General features: G+C 44.9%; 1 protein-coding gene across 1 annotated transcript; it reads right to left on the reverse strand.

Annotated features, from left to right (window-relative positions):
* Positions 1 to 7,089: 7,089 nt before the first annotated feature.
* gnai1 (guanine nucleotide binding protein (G protein), alpha inhibiting activity polypeptide 1) lies at positions 7,090 to 18,432 on the reverse strand. The gene is made up of 9 exons (XM_058078171.2): positions 18,053 to 18,432; positions 13,416 to 13,458; positions 12,339 to 12,480; positions 11,147 to 11,304; positions 9,902 to 10,030; positions 9,070 to 9,199; positions 8,846 to 8,999; positions 7,785 to 8,014; positions 7,090 to 7,701 (listed from the first exon to the last, which is right to left on the reverse strand). Exons 1-8 carry the CDS (start codon positions 18,168 to 18,170, stop codon positions 7,824 to 7,826), a joined length of 1,065 nt encoding a protein of 354 aa, XP_057934154.1. The 5' UTR covers positions 18,171 to 18,432; the 3' UTR covers positions 7,090 to 7,701; positions 7,785 to 7,823.
* Positions 18,433 to 20,276: the final 1,844 nt, after the last annotated feature.

Raw genomic sequence — 20,276 nt, forward strand, 5'->3', positions numbered from 1 at the left:
GTGAATCCTGCTGGGGGAACATCTTTCTTTCCATGGCGGGAAAAAGACAAAAAACAGAATATTTTGAGTAGATTCTAATGACAAAAATCAACCTCATAAACAAATCGAACTTAATTGGAATAGTCCATTTGGAATAACATAAGATCTATTCTAGGAGGTTATTCCAAAGGTCACGTGGTACGCCCCTAGGAAAAAGGCCTCTCACACTGTCTTCATGCCATGGTCAAAGTTTCCCAAAAGTAGAAAAATATAATACCACTAAAATCATATTCATATTGGGAAATATGAAAACAATAAAATATGGACTGAGGATAATAATAATGATTACATCTAAACATAAGAGAGGCAGGTTGCAACCCAGATGATTTGGCTTTGGCTCCATAGCTCCCCCTGGTGGACTACTTTCTCCTGGATACTACTAATAGTACTACTACTACTACTAATAATAATTACAGAAATAACAATGACAACTAAACATAATATAACGTGAATTAGTAGTAGTGAAGTAATTAGTAGTGAAGTACTAATTATAGTAGTGGTTATGATGCATAGTTATGAGTAATAATAATTATTATTACTATTTTACATCATTAAATAATAGCATTACTATTAATCACAATGAAAAAAATAATAATACAACATGAATTATTATGAATGATAATAATGAAAAGGTTAGGTTATACTATCATGCGTTACATCCGTCAAAGTCAGCTGACATTTGATTTGTGATATGAGGCGTTTAAAGGCCAGTAAGTGATGAAAATAGCATTCAATAGGTGGAGTAATAATAATAGGTGGAGCATAAATCATATCATGATATACATGTTAGTATAAACACACTGACTGGGCTTTCTGGAAGCTTCCGGGTGGACTGGATGAAACGCCAGCAGATAGAAGCAAAGATTGCAGGAGACAAAGCCTCCACTGAAGGCCTTTTTTTTTCCCCGTCTCCTCGCCTCCACACAGGACTTTGTGTCCCAGAGGCCATGAAAGAAATGGTCACATTTGCATACGACCCGGACACAAGCTTGTTGAAAGATCAGCATCGTTTCCAAAGCACAAAGGTCGTCTCATTAAACTTCTTTCACGGCGGAACGCCGCCTCACTCAATGATTTAGGCTGATCTGTGGGCGGAGTCAGACACAGAAACATGTCTGCAAAAAACATTGTTAGAGCCCTCAAGACAACAAATAACACCCCTACAGTCACCTTCACACATGTAGTCCTAATATAGTAGACAGAATAAGAACAAATGAAACATACAGTAAGACATAAAAATGTGTTTACCTCCTTTTAGCATTATTAGAGCCCTCCAGACATGAAATAACACCCCTATAACCACGTCTACACTCCTATTACCCAATATAGTAAACATAATAAGAAGAATTAAGACTCGTATGACATTGAATCCCTGTTTACCTCCTTCTAAATACACTTTTTAACATTAGAGCCCTCCAGACATAAAATAACACCCCTATAGTTACATTTACACATCTATTCCCAAAATAGTAGACAGAATAAGACAAAATAAACCATATAAGGCATTTAAAAAATGTGTGCCAGTCCTGCAGGAGGAGTGTCACAGTAAAAGTGTCCCACTGAACACCGACACCGAGTGGCCAATGTGGAATACTACAATGCAATGCCGCTCCTGCCTTGGATTTCCATTGAATTCATTTAGTTCGACCGTTTAGCCATAAAATGACTCTTGGAATGGCTTCATGTAGGCCAAGTATAAGTTCAGTGTACTTCAATATATATATATATAATATACATACAGTCGTCACATATGGATGACTTCATTTGGGAAAATCCATGAGATGGCTGGTGTGGCCGGGAAGAAATCCAAGAGGAACGGTGGAAATGCAAGACATGTGCAGATGTTGGTGTGTGGGCCACTGAGAGGAAGCGGGAATAAAAAAGGCTTTTTCTCGTTAGACGTGACCTACTTGAAGAGAACCGTCTGTCAGACGAGCATGAGTGACATCTCCTGTGAAGCTCGGAGACGGAGGAGGGAGCGCATTCATTTTCCAGGGCTTACTTAAGAGCACAGAGTACATTTTGGACCACACAGCGTCGTTATGCTAGTCTGGGTGACCTGTGGGACGCTCGCTGGAAATGATGCTGCCGCCGTTGCTATGCTAGCTACCTTACTGTGCTTCCATCTGCATGATGGCAGCACAAACACGCTGGATAAGAGAATGCGGTCTGAACAAACAAGACAGAGAGCCGAGGACAGGAAATTGATGGGGGCTAACAACAGCGCCCTGGGGGACGCCTCAATTATACCTGGGTAATAAGTCAATAAAGCTTGCTATAAGGACCGCTTGGCTGCTTTTCCCCTGCTCTGTGTGAGTGGGCGTTGCCGTGGAAACTAATGGACGCAGGTAGAGGAGCACTCTATTCATTTTGTGCTCTTTTAGTGTCCTTGGTTTGTCTCCTTACTTGCTGTTTCCTACCCTATGCAGACCGAAGTATGGCAAATGAGGGTTGAACGGAACCACTCAGACCCCCAAATGATGGGGACGGGGACATGATGTTGGTGTAAGGCCTGGCAAAAGACAAACATGTCATCCTCTCACGGTCCCCCGGTAAGGGTTGATGACCCCAGAGATGGATGGAATGAACCAAGAACCAAAACCCGAGACATAGATTTGAACAAGGTAATTGTCCTAAAGAAACAGATAAGAAGAAAAGATAAGTGAGACCACCCCCCCATTCCGTCTTCATCAAGGACAGGCCTCGGAGACGCTGAAATTAAATGTCCCCAATCATCATCAAGATTGCCATAAATGGCAATAAAAATGGAGAATCATGGCCTGGGAAGACGCCCTTGTTTCTCCTGCTCTGGAGCCACTTTGTCATCCATCCATGCTGATGAGGTTTGCTCCAGGACTCCTTGCCTCCTTGCAGACGCTGCCGTAAATTTGCATCGCTTTCCATCCATCGGCGAGTAAAAGGACGTGAGAGGCGCGTCGTCCTGCTCGTTAATCTGATTTTGCAATCAATGCAAATGACTGGCTGGGACTCAAGGATCCGTTAGTCTGACTTGGCGCTGATGAAGAACTGGAGAAGGTTGTGATGAATTGTCCTCCTGCATTCTACTGTCAACATAATATCACTGTGTATGACGGAATATTGTTTATGCAGCGCTATTAACCATGCAATATAACTACTATATTATATGGTTGGAATTTGCAGAGGTACAGTTACACTGTATCAATATGGTATATTCCTAGATTTTTATGCAAGTATTAATTTATTATTATACTTACTTTAATTGTATATTTCGTCTTTTATTATTATTTATTTATATTTTCACATTTGTAAATAAATGAATGAAATACAAAAAGATGCAAAAAGAGGCTTCTATCACAGCGGAAGCGACATTGCTGCCACCTGGTGGCCACCAGGCGTCCTAGCATACAAGACAGCTTTAATCGCGTCGATTAAACCATTTCAATTTAGACTTGTGGTCGCCGAAAGAGCAGCTATATATAAGAAATATAAGAAAACCGATATATAAGAAAACCTTTTAGATCTAGCAGAATCTGAAGCTATTCCAGATGGATTTCCTTGGATTAGTGCTTCATGTCAAAACGCTGTTTTAATTTATTTCAGGCACGCCCACTCCACTGTGATTGGTCACATGCCCAAAGTGCTTCCTGACAACATGCTAACTGTTAGCGTCCTAAGGCTTCATGAGCATTTGCAACCGTTTCTTCACATAAAACAACTCCAAGGATCACATATGTTTAGTGTAGGAAAAGACACCCTATCTGACTGTATTACATATTGTGTTTGTTGACTTTAAAGTACTTTTTACCGACCTGAAACACGGAAAAGAGCGGGAACAAGTCAGTCTCTTCCCAACACAATAGGAGTTTATCCTTCTTCTTCGCTGCTGTGTGTGGCCTTCCTTACGAACCAAGCCGCGGCGCCCCCTGTGGGTTTAAGTGTAGGAAAATACACCCTATCTGACTGTATTACACATCGTATTTGTTGATGTTAAAGTACTTTTTACCGACCTGAAACACGAAAAAGAGCGGGAACAAGTCGCTAACTTCCCAACACAGCAGGAGTTTGTTCTTCTTCTTCGCTGCTGTGTGTGGCCTTCCTAATGAACCAAGCCGCGGCGCCCCCTGTGGCTGAACTGTGCAACAGGACCCCAAGAGTCTTACTTTGTATTTAAAGTCAACGAGTGGTTAACTACAGTTATAGTAGACGCAGTGACGTCATTTCAGAGCGACAAATGATAGTTACGTTTTCTACGATGGAAAACAGGACTTAAACCGAAGAAATGTGCCATTTGTGGAGTTACAGCCATTTGGACTTCTAAAGTCTACGCATGCGTAAAGAAAGTGCCGTCTGACCTTATGCCGTTTCCATGGGAACACTGGGTAATTAGCGTCATCCGACGGCAGCGGGGCGGGGCTGGGCTTGAAATAGCTAAAGTGGCATTTAGGTGTTTTGTTTGGATGGAAGACGACTAGAAAGGACAATGACGTACGATAATGCTAATATCTCCAATAATTCACCTTCATGTATTGTACTTTGTAATGTACTATTAGTTATTTGATTCAAATTAAAGCTGTATAATAGTATTGTACATTTATTAAGAAGCAAGGTGTAGTGTTCTCCACAAGAGGGCGCCATAAGCATGGAAAAGGCTATTACTGTAATTTGTCCTACTTCATCATATTAATAAGAAATATAAGAAATAATAATACAATAAATCGATTGCTTATTCGGTCATGGAAAGGATAAATCCAGGAGTAAAACCACTAATGAAACAAATAATGTGATAAATTATTATATGAAATAATCTAAATACATGACATTCATTCAATACTAATATATGAATGAATGCAGGATAACTGGCATCAGGATGAAGTGGGGCGGGGGGGGGGCTCCCTTTGGCCAAGGTCAGGCAGGAATGTTAAGAGTGCAAAAACTCGCACTGTAATCCTGGCTGGAACTTTTGTTGGCCCAGAAGCGGGAGAACAATGCCGCAGCTCAGTCTGGATTTGCGTGGGATTACATGCAGACGCTCCGTGTCAAACCAGACCCAAATCCATGTGTGATTGCAGGACAATCAACTGCTGGAAGGCTTTCTTCTTCCCAATCCAGGTTTAAGTCAAGTGGTCCAGCCTGAATTCATTTGGTCCCACTTCAGCTTTAGGTCACGTTACCCCACTCTCAAGATGGCCGACAGTCATGTGGTTTAAGACTCTGAGAATCATGAATACTTCAGCTGGTTCAAGTCTCAGATGGTCTTCGCTCATTTCCATTCAGTTTTCATTTATGTGGTCCAAGTCTAAAGTCATGTGGTCCCGACACGGATCCAGGTTCAGGTATTGTCATTTTTGACTTCCAATAAATCCCTCCTTAGTGGCTAACAATGTACTGTTGGTACGATGCCGCCCCCTTCTGGTCTGGAGTGTAAACAGTCAAAAATGCTAATGCTAAGCTAATGAACCGGCTCAAAACACAATTTTGGATCTTTGGACCAGGCGGCCATATTTGCCAACAAAAAGGGAACCTGAAAAATGTTGCCAGGCCGCTTTGTGCTCCCACGGGGGAACAACCCCCCCCCCCCCCCAAAGCAGCTATTTTTACCAACTCCCCCCCCCCATCTTTGTGTCGCCATCTCTCCTCCCCGATCCCTGTTGCCATGGCGCCAGCAAGCAGTGACATCACACGCCGTGTGGAGATGAGAGCCCAGCAGCGACCAAAGACCGCCTTTCTGACGCATGTTGTCATGTGACCTGACGTCACATGACGGTGTCAGTCTAAATTTATGTGGTCTTAATCTTAGTCCAGTCAAAAATCCTGACTAAAGTCATGTAGTCTCGATGTCATCGAAAGTCCGATCCCAGAGTCTCAGGTTCTTAGGTGTACTCAAAGTCAGACCCGTGACATCTGCACCCTTCAGAATAGAAGTCTGCTGCTTTCATGGGGGGGCTGATAAGACCTCTTACCCCCCCCCCCCCCCTTGAGAGGGTGGCAGCAGGGAACAGCCAACAGAATAAAGACACCATTGTTGTTTCTATTTACACCCCAGCCTGCTGACATGACTTATCAACGTACGTACGTAGACTCCTACGGTGGGGGGTGGGCCCGAGACCGTGGATCCTTCAACCTAGTTTGTGGACCCTTCACCTTTTCTACCTAGACCGTGGACCCTTACCTTCTCTACCAAGACTATAGACCCTTCACCCCTTCTACCTAGACCGTGGACCCTTCACCTTTTCTACCAAGACCGTGGACCCTTCACCTTTTCTACCAAGACCGTGGACCCTTCACCTTTTCTACCAAGATCGTGGACCCTTCACCTACTCTACCTAGACCGTGGACCCTTCACCTTTGCTACATAGACCGTGGACTCTTACCTTCTCTACCAAGACTGTAAACCCTTCACCTTTTCTACCAAGACCGTAGACCCTTCACCTTTTCTACCAAGACCGTAGACCCTTCACCTTTTCTACCTAGACCGTAGACCTTTCACCTTTTCAACCAAGACCGTGGACCCTTTACCTTTTCTACCAAGATCGTAGACCCTTCACTTACTCTACCTAGACCGCGGACCCTTCATCTACTCTACCTGGACGTGGACCCTTCACCTACTCTACCTAGACCGTGGAGCCTTCACCTTGTCTACCTAGACTGTGGAGCCTTCACCTTGTCTACCTAGACTGTGGAGCCTTCACCTTGTCTACCTAGACTGTGGAGCCTTCACCTTGTCTACCTAGACCATGGACGCCTCACCTTTTCTACCTAGACGCGGACCCTTCACCTTGTCTACCTAGACCGTGGACCCTTCAAATGTGCTACCTAGATTGTGGACCCTTACCTTCTCTACCAAGACTGTAGACCCTTTACCTTTTCTACCAAGACTGTGAACCCTTCATCTTGTCTACCAAGACCGTAGACCCTTCACCTTTGCTACCTAGACCGTGGACCCTTCACCTTTGCTATCTAGACCGTGGACACTTCACCTTCTCTGCAAAGACCGTGGACCCTTCACATCTGCTCCCCAGACCGTGGACCCTTGAATGAAAAATGACTGGTGCTAAAGTAGCCAGAAGGTGACTGTGTGTGTTTTTATTATCAAAATAGGGGAGATGAGTCTACAAAGGTTCTCTGTGGAGAACGGTACACACGTGGGAAAGTAGGCACAAACGTCCGCCATCTTTGTTTGTGTTGACATCTACAAGTCATGTCCATTTTGTTTGTGTCTTCCAAACACTCGGTGATGTTGGAACGTCTGATAAAAGGTCGTGTTATTTTACAGCTGTTAAAAACCATATTTATCTTGTTGTGCTGAGAATGGAGGCTACATGTTCAGACATCCTGTCCCGTTTTGTCCACGCAGCCGATAGCGAGGACGCGGGCGTGCGATGGAGATGATAAAAAGAGTCAGCAGGCGACAGAAGAAGCACGCAGGTCACCGCCGGGCTCCAAAGGCATGCGAAGGCGCCAGTACCAACACAGCAGATCCTCTTCTCCTCCTGGCTGGCTCGCCACGACATGAAACAACACGAGAGCGCGACGGCTCTGTCTCCGACACGACTATGAAACACAAAAGTTCCAAAACAAGAAGACATAAATAAAGCCGTCGTTATAGTTACAGCAACGGGAACGACGCCGTTCCCGCTTCGTTTACATTCCTTGCTGGAGACGCACGGCGGCAGCAGTGGCCTGAGGACACGGGAGAAAAACGCAGGTGAAAACGGCGTCACAGACAACGGGGACAAAAATTCAAATCTTCTGTCGTTCCTTACCCGAAACCCCTACCCCCCTTAAACATGGCCCGGTGGCCCTCAGAAGAGGCCGCAGTCTTTCAGGTTGTTCTTGATGATGACGTCGGTGACAGCGTCAAAGACAAACTGCACGTTCTTGGTGTCGGTGGCGCAGGTGAAGTGGGTGTAGATCTCCTTGGTGTCCTTGCGCTTGTTCAGGTCCTCGAACTCGCACTGGATGTAGGCGGCCGCCTCCTCGTACGTGTTAGAGCCTGGAAGCCATCGTATGAAAACAGAGCTTTTTTACTTCCTTCTTTTCAATGTAATGGGAATTCATTTATTTTAATTCAATTTCATTTGAACATGCATCAGATTACAATTGAGTGCATCCCATAATCAGTTCCCAGTTCCACATGTCCAAAAGGAGTAGGAAGAAGCAAAGCTTATTAAATCCTACCCCTCCATCTGGTACTTTTACAATCAGTAACTGTTACATTTGTTCACTTCTTGCTTTCCTAATATAGTTTAATTTATATATTTTTTTTTACTGAAAAAAAATTGTTCACTTCCTGCTTTCCTAATAGTTTAATTTATTTTTTACTTTTTTTTAATCTTTTTTTCGTTCACTTCCTGCTTTCATAATATAGTTTAATCATTTTTTTAACTTGAGAAAAAATTTGTTCACTTCCTGCTTTCCTAATATAGTTTAATTTAATTTTTTTAATTTTTTACTGAAAGAAAATCGTTCAGTTCCTGCTTTCCTAATATAGTTTAATAATTTTTTTAACTTAAAAAAAAATTGTTCACTTCCTGTTTTTTTTTATTTTTTTACTTTTTTTAAAAAAAAAATCTTTTTCACTCACTTCCTGCTTTCCTAATAGAGTAAACATTTTTTTTACTTTTTTTACTGAAAAAAAATGTTCAGTTCCTGCTTTCCTAATATAGTTTAATAATTTTTTTAACTTAAAAAAATGTTCACTTCCTGCTTTCCTAATATAGTTTAATTTATTTATTTTTAATTCTTTTTCGCTCACTTCCTGCTTTCCTAATATAGTAAAAAAAATGTTTTTACTTTTTTACTGAAAAAAAAAATTTGTTCAGACCTGCGTACTCCGGGTAGCAGATGGTGAGAGGACTCTTCTTGATCTTCTCCTCAAACAGGTCCTTCTTGTTGAGGAAGAGGATGATGGACGTGTCCGTGAACCATTTGTTGTTGCAGATGCTGTCAAAGAGCTTCATGCTCTCGTGCATTCGGTTCTGAAGCAGAAGATGAAAAAAAATGTTTTTGTTTTTTCGACCTTTTCCGACCTTCCCGAAGAGTACTCACCATCTCCTCGTCCTCGGCCAGCACCAGGTCGTAGTCGCTGAGGGCCACGCAGAAGATGATGGCGGTCACGCCCTCGAAGCAGTGGATCCACTTCTTACGTTCCGAACGCTGGCCGCCGACGTCGAACATCCTGGAAGGACAGCGGATGACTTTTGAGCCATTGGGAAGCCGGAAGAAAGTCACTTTGGGAAAAGGCAGTGGTCTTTCTTACAGACTTTGGCAAATAATAGAAAATAATACAAAATATTTGTACCTTTCATCCGAGAATTTTCATCACAAATACTAAAAAATTGAGAAAAAAAATGTAAAAAAAAAATTAAATTAAATTAAGAAAAAAAAAAGAAAGTGAAATTAATAAAAATGAGTACAAGTACCACATACTGCAGAAATACTGAATACTGAACATAAATACCCCCAGTAGGGGGTATTTAATATTTCAACTTCAGGCTACTAAAATCATAATATAATAACAAGTCATAATATTAGGGTGCTATTCTCCTAAAATCAAGACTTTGTCTACTTTTTTTACTTCATTGTTGGCTCCACATGGCCCCAGGGCCACAATTTGGACACCCATGACTTAGCAGATACTCAAGTCATGTACAAGCATGGGGTGCTTTTTGCAAACAATAGCAAAGTGGATGATGCTAGAGAAGTGCCTCATCTCCTGCCCCCCCCCCCCCCCCTCAACCCCCACTTCCTGCCAGCGCTCGTTAATAGACCGCAAGTGAGTCATCCAGCGTCCCTAATTGTTTGAGCGCCGGCGCAGGACGGGGCCTGTCTGAGTCACCGGCAGGAGGAAGTGGATGACAACGCTGAAGATGGCGCTCACTTGAAGTGCAGGTCTTTGAAGGTGAAGTGCGTCTCCACGATGCCCGTGGTTTTGACCCGGGTCCTCAGCACGTCCTGCTGCGTGGGGATGTAGGTGGCCTGTGAGATCCGGTCCAGGTCGTTCAGGTAGCTGGCGGGACAAAAGCAAATCGCTGAGTTCACGCTCGGATTGGAGCTCTTTCAGGTCAGGACTGGGGCGGTTGGGGGGGGGGGGGGGGGGTGTACCCGTCCTCCAGGAAAAAAAGAGAAGCTTCTCTTTCATGGCTTGGAGCTGCTGTTGTTGGTTGTGCAACAGTGTGCTAATAAGCGGCAGGGAAACAAACTCGGAGCGCAGCACACAGACGATGCTTTGTTATCTGGTGCCTGGCCTTACACAACACGCACACAGCACTCGCACAAAGCACACTCGCACACAGCGCTCACGCAGCACACTCACGCAGCACACTCACGCAGCACACTCACGCAGCACACTCACGCAGCGCTCACACACAGCACACTTGCACACTCACGCAGTACACTCACACACAGAGCACACTCACACACAGCACACTCACACAGCACACAGCACACTCACACAGCACACAGCACACTCACACACAGTGCTCACGCAGTACACTCACGCAGCACACTCACACACAGTGCTCACACAGCACACTCGCACACTCACGCAGCACACTCACGCAGCACACTCACGCAGTACACTCACGCAGTACACTCACACACAGCGCGCACACTCACACACAGAGCACACTCACACACAGCACACTCACACAGCACACAGCACACTCGCGCACAGTGCTCACACAGCACACTCACACAGCACACTCGCGCACAGCACACTCACGCACATTGCTCACACAGCACACTCACACACTCACAAACAGCGCTCACACAGTACACTCGCACAGCACACTCACACAGTGCTCACACAGCACTCTCACACACTCGCACACAGCACACTCAGACAGCCATCACACAGCACACTCGCACAGCACACTCGCGCACAGCGCTCACACAGCACACTTGCGCACAGCGCTCACACAGCACACTTGCGCACAGCACACTCACACAGCACACTCACACAGCACACTCACACAGCACACTCACACAGCACACTCGCACATGAACATCCCTGACAGCACGCTGGAACCCTGGCTATGTCCCCTTGGTGTGGGTCCAGTCCGGCGGGGACGCTTCACGCCGTCCCTAATGGAGTGGGCGGGCTAGTGCACAGGAAGTGACTCACTAGGCGGCCGAGTCGTTGAGCTGGTACTCCCGGGAGCGGCTGAAGCACGCCTGGACGCCGCCGTCCCTCCACAGCCGCTTGATCACTCCCGCCAGCTCGGTGGTCATGAAGCCCTCCTCGGCTGAGCCCGCCAGCACGAACAGCTGCCGCGCGTCGTCCTGTCGGAAAGGAGCACCCGTTAGCACGCTTTGTCACATCATATCATATCAAAACAGCCTGAACTTGAGACTACTTCCTCCATTCAAAAGTAGGAAGGAAAACAGACAACTTTATAGCCTTTCCAGGAAGGGAAGCAGCCTGCCGGAACCCAAATCCCTTCCACCCCTTCCACACGAATCCCAACTCCGCCTTCCTCCACTCATAACTAGGAAGGGAAACCGCCTGTTTTTACTCAAAATGTTCATACAGTCGTTCTTCATCCATTCATAACGAAAAGGGAGCAATCTGTTGATATGCTTTGCTCTATTCAAAACTAGGAAGAAAAACGGCTGGTTTTAACACAAACCTCAACTATTTCTTTCTCTGCTTGGAACTCGGAATACTGCTTACTCCATTCCTATCCGGGAAGGAAGGCATCATCCGGCAGCACTCCTCATGAAAGCATCATCATCCCGATATCACCAATACCTCAGCGTGCGCTATAAAAAGCAACGCAATCAATGCCGGCTCAGCATGGCGGCCATGACGGCATCGGCCATGTTGCTGCAGGATATTCATTCATTCATTTCTACCGTTTATCCTCATGAGGGTCGCGGGGGTTGCTGGAGCCTATCCCAGCTGTATTCAGGCGAGAGGCGGGGTACACCCTGGACTGGTGGCCAGCCAATCACAGGGCACATATAGACAAACAACCATTCACACTCACATTCATACCTATGGACAATTTGGAGTGGCCAATTAACCTAGCATGTTTTTGGAATGTGGGAGGAAACCGGAGTACCCGGAGAGAACCCACGCATGCACGGGGTGGAATTGAACTTGGGTCTCCTAGCTGTGAGGCCTGCGTGCTAACCACTTTCTTGCTTATCATTATGAAGTATTCCGTCATATTCCGACTTCATCCCCAACATCATTCATCCAAAAAACGCTGACATTATGATGTAAACCTTTATGTCAAATCTTTTCAACCTTTAAAAAAAAAAACACCCGTTCTTTCGACTTCACGCCAGTCAAACGTGCGAGCGGAACTCACGGCTCTGGCGGTGTCGCCAAAGTCGATCTTGAGGCGTCCCATGGCTCTGATGATGGCGATGATGGACTGGATGGTGTTGCTGTAGACCACCGCCTTGTACTGCTTGCACTCCTCCTCCGAGTAGCCCGCCTCGTGGATGATCCTGGCGATGGGGAAATGGGGGGGGGGGGGGGTTGTTGGGGGGGGGGATCACAAACAAAAAACATGCTAGTGTAGACACAATAGTGCAATCCAAGGGAGGAAAAAAATAATCTCAAAGTAAATACAATTATATACAAAGAATATATTTCAACTTCATGCATAAATACTAGTATTTGACCTATTTTCCATGATGATTTCCTCCACGTGTATACTTTGTATATCACCTATAGACAGGTACTGTATACACCGGCCTAGCATTGATTATACCAATATTATTAGTATTGTATTTATGACAGCTGCGTTATTGTATTATGCGACAAAACATATACTCTGTATCATTAATGCTGTAATATTACTGCATTTCTCTTGGATATGTAGCTAGTAGTCAATTAGTAGTTATATATATATATATATATAAACAGAAAAAATAAACAAAAAATATTAATAAATATTAATTATATTAAATATTACTAAATATATATCATATAATAGTCTTCAATGCTTCTGCTATACCCTCCACTTTTTCAGTGCTTTGGTTCTTTGGAAAAGCTCTGATAAAACATTAAATTATAATAAATTATTATTAATAAATTTTTATTTATTATTAAATTATTAAATAAATGTGTACTGTTATTTTTTATTTTTCGACACAAAACAAGATGGAAAAATAAATAAAGGCATTTGGCCCGCGGGCCGTGAGTTTGAGACCTCTGCTATAGAAGGTACTTTATTCATCCTTAAAGAAATGTTTATTAAAAATAATAATTGCCATTTACAATAACATACATTCATTACTGATCTAGTTTTAGAGTTGTGTATGTGTGTATACTTGTGCATACTGTATGTGTGTATATAATATATATAGTATATGTAGTATATATATAGTATACGTATGTGTGTGAGTGGTTGCCGTGGGCGTGTCCTTGGTGGACTCACTTCATCTGCTTGACGATGGTGCTCTTTCCCGACTCCCCAGCGCCTGGGAAAAGATGGACAAACGGAAGAGCTTTACGACTGCACGTCAATATTTCAAGAGGCCTCGTCACTCTCAAATGGGGGGGGGGCAGCCCGGACAGATGACAGCTCTGGGATGTAAGAAGGCTTCCCGCCGGGCGCCAGTAAATCTCATGTTGTGTTTGGAATGCCGTGGCTGCGATCCCCCAAACGAGAGAGCAGGGCGTTAAAAGGATCATCCCGACACGGCTTCACTTGTCTCGGCCGCAGAGAAGGTAGAAAAGACAAGGAAGTGGAATTGGATCACAAAGCATCTTGGGATGGAAAACAACCTCAGACTGTACTGTACTAGACTGTACGGTACTGTACTGTGCTAGGCTGTACTGTACTGTGCTAGACTGTACTGTACTAAGCTGTAGTGTGGGCTAGAAAGGCACATCTTAGGGTGACGTTGGCGCTGGGGGGCCCCATACGATGCTGTTCACGTGCACTCATGTTACGCACCCCCGGACTTTAAGGCTTAAAAAAAGGCCGTCGTTAGCTAGCTTGCGCTTCTTTGCTTCCGACCGGATCGTCCATGTTGGTGTGAGTCATGTCCCTTCCATATGCTCTCTTCTCGCACGTCTACCTGCGGGATGTCTCACGCTGGACGACTTTTAAACATGACTCATCCACACACGCCGAAGCCTCGGAAAATGGAACAGTACAATTTTTGTTTTTTTTCCCCGAGCTTATACGGATACGGATAAATATGGCTCCATCTTCCACGATGGGTAATGGCTGCTCGTGCAGCGCCATCACATCCACGGTGATCACAGATGGGTGGTGGCCCCCCCCCGGGTTGTTTCTGATATACATATTCTGCATTTTTCAAGCGCCACGGTGATAGGAACAAGCCCTGGGCGATGCCTTTCAAGTAGCTGATTAGATTTGATGTGTTGAAGCGCCACCCCCTCCCTTCGGTGTGTCCCATGATGTGCATTCATGACATTGCATGATGGCCGACGTGGGTGTGTTTGAACCCACACACGGCCACGCCAACAGCAGGAGTGGATGATGGCGGGGCGGGAGGCGAATCAAGACAAAGTCAAGAGCCTAAAGTACCAGATGGCTCGCAAGGACGAGTTCGCTTGTCCTTCTCCTGTGACCTGAAAGGACGTGTCGGCAAGTTTTTAACAACCATGACTGAGTGGGGGAGGGCGGTGGGGGGGGCTCTATGTCCATGTTGGGGTGCTCCATACTTTTTTAACGCCGTGTGATACGGACTACGTTGCCTTGGAGGACTACCTGCAAAAATGCCAGTCAAAGATCCTCTAAAGAGGACGATGTACTGCATAAACACTAGTCAATAATTAAAATTACAATAAAATAATAATAATGTTTTTAAAGGACCGACTGCAAAAATTCAAGCCAAAGATCGTCTATATGAGAGGAGCACTCTGCTGTTTTTGAAGACCCACTGCTAAATAATTTTGAGTCGAATATCCTCGGAAATGGGGGCGAGTGGTTAGCGCACAGACCTCACAGCTAGGAGACCAGGGTTCAATTCCACCCTCGGCCATCTCTGTGTGGAGTTTGCATGTTCTCCCCCGTGCATGCGTGGGTTTTCTCCGGGTACTCCGGTTTCCTCCCACATTCCAAAAACATGCTAGGCTAATTAGCCACTCCAAATTGTCCATAGGTATGAATGTGAGTGTGAATGGTTGTTTGTCTATATGTGCCCTGTGATTGGCTGGTGACCAGTCCAGGGTGTACCCCGCCTCTCGCCTGAAGACAGCTGGGATAGGCTCCAGCACCCCTCGCGACTTTCGTGAGGAAAAGCGGTAGAAAATGAATGAATGAATGACAGCAAAAATTCAGGCCAAAGATCATCTATACGATAGGAGCACTCTGCTGTTTTTGAATCATTTTGACTCGAATATCCTCGGAATGGGGGCTGCATGATATGATCTAATCAGCTGTACGGCGGACAAGTGGTTAGCGCACAGACCTCACAGCGAGTAGACCAGGGTTCAAGTCCACCCTCGGCCATCTCTGTGTGGAGTTTGCATGTTCTCCCCCGTGCATGCGTGGGTTTTCTCCGGGTACTCCGGTTTCCTCCCACATTCCAAAAACATTCCAAATTGTCCATAGGTATGAATGTGAGTGTGAATGGTTGTTTGTCTATATGTGCCCTGTGATTGGCTGGCCACCAGTCTCACCTGAAGACAGCTGGGATAGGCTCCAGCACCCCCTTGTGAGGATAAGCGGAAGAAAATTAATGAATGAATCCTCGGAATGACAGAAGAGCTCTGTTTGTTTTTAAGGCTGGCTGCAAATATGCAGTCCAAAGATCATCTATATGAGAGGAGCGCTATGCTGTTTTTTGTAATTGACTGCCAAAATGCTGGTGCTATGTGACGGAGGGGCTATGCTGTAAAAAAATGCTCATCAAAGATCATCTATATGACCGGAGTGCTCTGCTGTTTTTGAGGACCTGCCTTGAAGATGCAAAAAAATGAGAAATTCCGATGAACGATATGACGGATCATCCCAGCATGTAATGGAGCTGCGCTTGCTAGCCCAAATATCTTTTTCCTCGAGCACTTTCTACATTTTTAATGTGCGGCTTCTCATCTTACACCCCCCCCCCCCCCCCACCCCCCGCTTTCTCTCAGCAAGCGGGCCTCGCCTCACCTCAGGCAGTAACCCGAAGAGGCCTCGGCGTTCCCTGGTTACCGCGGCGGACAGGCTCAAACACGGGCGGCCTACGAGGCGATCTGGCACGCCGCTATCACGCCCAAAGTGGCAACACAAACAGAGCTGCCACGTGATGAGCTCATGAAAACATTCCCAACAACAAGCGTGTGCCAAAGTCGGCGACTGGAAGAGGGCAAGCCGCGTCAGGCCTCCGAGCACTTCTGGAATGTCGACTACCTGCAAAATATGAAGTCATAATACGGGAGGGGGAATCTTCTTCCTGGTTATGGAGATGACATGAAGAGACGGGTTAGAGTCCCGCTAACCCGCACGCTGCCCCGCTGTGTTTATGTCAACATTTGAAGGTGGATGGAAAAGTTTTTCCCTGTGCTCCTTATTTACTGTAACAACACGGAAAAGCTCCACGCCGAATAACGATACAGCTAACTTGGATGTGATTCGGTAAACGTTCGCACAAGCGGGCAATGCGTCGTCAAGGACAAAGAGGGACCGAAATGGGATTCGATTTGGATGCTGGCATTCCCGACGGCAGCAGACAGGAGTTAGCCGCCATTGTTGAGGGATTTCAACCACACAAATGATTCCCGGAGGTGACTCCATGAGCATAAAGCCGTCTGGGCGGGGTGGTTGAATGAGCATGTGCGGGAATGCAGACTTTCTATGGTGCAGATCCTCACCTCCATTGGGAAAATGCTAGCTAGGTTTGTTTCATGAGCTAACACAAAGCTAACATGTTTGACCTACACTTCATTGTTTTTAGCATCCAGTAAAAGTGCCCCCCCCCCTCATATTTCTGGGAAAACAGCCCAAAGATCCTCTATGAGAGGGGTGCTCTGCTGTTTTAGGAATTTACTGCTAAAAGCTACTAGCTAATCCTTTACATGTGTGAAAGGAGCAGTGCCCGTCAAAGATCCTCTACGTGACAGGAGCATGTGCGGGAATGCAGACTTTTCTATGGTGCAGATCCTCACCTCCATTGGGAAAATGCTAGCATGGAATGATGCTAGCTAGGTTTGTTTCATGCCCCCCCCAATGAGATACAGTATATGCTGTAGAGATGACACTCATTCGCTAACACAAAGCTAACATGTTTGGCCTACACTTCATTGTTTTTAGCATCCAGTAAAAGTGCCCCCCCCCCTCATATTTCTGGGAAAACAGCCCAAAGATCCTCTATGAGAGGGGTGCTCTGCTGTTTTAGGAATTTACTGCTAAAAGCTACTAGCTAATCCTTTACATGTGTGAAAGGAGCAGTGCCCGTCAAAGATCCTCTACGTGACAGGAGCATGTGCGGGAATGCAGACTTTTCTATGGTGCAGATCCTCACCTCCATTGGGAAAATGCTAGCATGGAATGATGCTAGCTAGGTTTGTTTCATGCCCCCCCAATGAGATACAGTATATGCTACAATGATGACACTCATTCGCTAACACAAAGCTAACATGTTTGACTTACACTTCGTTGTTTTTAGCATCTAGTAAAAGTGCGGGGGGGGGGCAAAGGGGTGCTGTTTTAGGAATTTACTGCTAAAAGCTACTAGCTAATTCTTTACATGTGTGAAAGGAGCAGTCTGCTGTTATTAAGGACCTACAATGCCCATCAAAGATCATCTACGTGACAGGAGCGCTCTGCCGTTAGCGGCTCTCTATAGTTTTGAACCGAAGCTGTGAGCCAGTGTGTTTGTCATTCATGAACCGCAGTTGGCCCGCGGGCCGCCAGTTGGCTACCCCGTTTTTCGTGACTACACGCAACTTTTTCCCCTGAACACGCCGCCTTCCAAAGTGAGGAAGAACGTATTCCATAATTCCATGAAAGTAAGACAAGCGGAGCCCTCGACGTGGCTGCTAAATGAGGGCGTAGCTCACCAGCCTCGCCGCCGCCCGCCGCCCACCGACCCACTCCCGGCCGGCCTTACTTACCCAGCAGCAGCAGCTTGACCTCCCGGGCCGCCTTCTCTCCGTCGTCCCGCAGGTTCCTGTCGATCATCTTGCTCCGCTCCACCGCCGCCTTGTCCTCGGTGCTCAGCGTGCAGCCCATCCCGGCCAGGTGGTGTCAAAATGTCCTCGCTAACACATCCACCGCTCACAATGTTCTACCAGCCAACGCACAACGCCCTCTTCGACGAACCCCTCACACGCTCGGTGTCTTGTTTTTTGTTTGTTTGTTTCAACGAAAAGTATCTTTGGTCGTCCCGCGGAGATGCTAACGGTCGTGTATCCGAGATGGAGCTCAGTCGACGGGGTAAAGATCCTCTCTCGCCTCCATCCGTTGCGACTGCAGCTTGAAACGTGAGCGCTCAACAAGCTCAAGCTTATGTTCAGCAAACAAAAATGCACACACTTCCGGGTTGCTTCAGAGTAAAACACTCTACTCAACATCAACCGATGCAGACAAGCGTTTTTGGGTATTATACGACAACTTTTTTTCGTTATGCTCTCCGTGACGTTTTGGGGGGCGTTCGAAGACTGTTATACTCGACCACTGAGCTTGAGAAGAGACTGACAGGTTCGGCGTCACATTAGCTTCTTTTATTTTGAAGCCTCATGCTCAAGGCTGCTTAAGGCCTATAACTTTACTTGCACCCTCCCATTAATAATAACAATAACAGGAATGCATATTGTAGGAAGAATTATAAACACACATCTTCTTACATTTCAAAGTAAAACTGCATTTTACAACATACCCAAAAGTATTTGATGACGCATGCTCAAAGTAAAGTGTAGCATGACACCGTTATAGTTTTTAAATACATGACATTTCTATTTAAAGGAATATTATAATAATAAATAAAGCAATAAATAAAAATGCAATGGGTTCCTATGGCAACCAAACAAGTAACTGTGGTTGACACGTTGAGCCGTGCTCGTCCATTGTTTGTTCTTTCAATAATTTAGCCACGGTCACAAAGTCAAGAGTGTATTGTGTCCAAAGGTTGTTGGGGTGGTGTCACCTCCCCCCCCCCAACAACAACACTTCCCAGAAAGAAAAACAGTGCGTGTGTTTGGTGTTTGGGTGTGCATGAAAAGCAGAGCAGGAACGTAGCGTAGCGTGACACAGCTCCACTTCCTGTCCTGAGCACGAATGAATTGGAAGAACACGCTGATAGAAGACTGGTAGCTTGTTCACACCAGAATAGGAGGCGCTTTCATAAGTGATATCAGACACGGTGGCATTCAGGAGATTTTTCAAAATGAAGGAATTCAGGATAAATGATATCAGACACAATGGCATTCATTAGAGAAAAGTACATGAATATTTCAGGATAAATGATATCAGACACAACGCCAATCATTAGAGAAAAGTACATGAGTAAATTCCGGATAAATTATATCAGATATGGTGGCATTCAATAGAGAAAAGTACATAAATATTTCAGGATAAATTATATCAGGCACAATGGCATTCATGAGAGAAAAGTACATGAATATGACTATTTCAGGATAAATTATATCAGGCACAATGGCATTCATGAGAGAAAAGTACATGAATATGACTATTTCAGGATAAATGATATCAGACACAATGGCATTCACTAGGGAAAAGTACATGAATATTTCAGGAGAAATGATATCAGACACAAAGGCATTCATTAGAAAAAAGCACATGAATAAATTCCGGATAAATGATATCAGATATGGTGGCATTCATTAGAGAAAAGTACATAAATATTTCAGGATAAATGATATCAGACACAATGGCATTAATTAGAAAAAAGTACATGAATATTTCTGGATAAATGATATCAGACACAACACCAATCATTAGAGAAAAGTACATGAATAAATTCCGGATAAATGATATCAGACATGGTGGCATTCATTATAGAAAAGTACATAAATATTTCAGGATAAATGATATCAGACACAATGGCATTCATTAGAGAAAAGCACATGAATATGAATATTTCAGGATAAATGATGATAAACAATGGCATTCTTTACAAAATCATAATTGAATGACTTCAGGGCAAAAGATATCAGACATGGTGGCATTTATTCGATAAGTGAATAAATTCTGGATAAATGATATCAAACACTGTGATGTTGGTGAGATAAGTGAATAAATGCAGGGTAAATGATATCAGACATGGTGGCATTCATTGGATAGTGAATACATTTAGGATAAATGATATCAGGCACTGTG

Source organism: Doryrhamphus excisus, linkage group LG2 (assembly GCF_037039965.1).
Source record: "Doryrhamphus excisus strain RoL-2023G ecotype Guam linkage group LG2, RoL_Dexc_Guam_v1.1, whole genome shotgun sequence".
In the NCBI taxonomy this organism is placed as follows: domain Eukaryota; kingdom Metazoa; phylum Chordata; class Actinopteri; order Syngnathiformes; family Syngnathidae; genus Doryrhamphus; species Doryrhamphus excisus.

Bases quoted from the DNA above. Each gene is read 5' to 3' on its own strand.
- gnai1 (XM_058078171.2), bottom strand. From the start codon at position 18,170: ATGGGCTGCACGCTGAGCACCGAGGACAAGGCGGCGGTGGAGCGGAGC. The intron at 11,305-12,338 runs GTGAGTTCCGCT...CCTTTCCGACAG, and splicing joins TTGGCGACACCGCCAGAGCC to GACGACGCGCGGCAGCTGTT. The intron at 9,200-9,901 runs GTGAGCGCCATC...CTGTCCTTCCAG, and splicing joins TTCAAAGACCTGCACTTCAA to GATGTTCGACGTCGGCGGCC.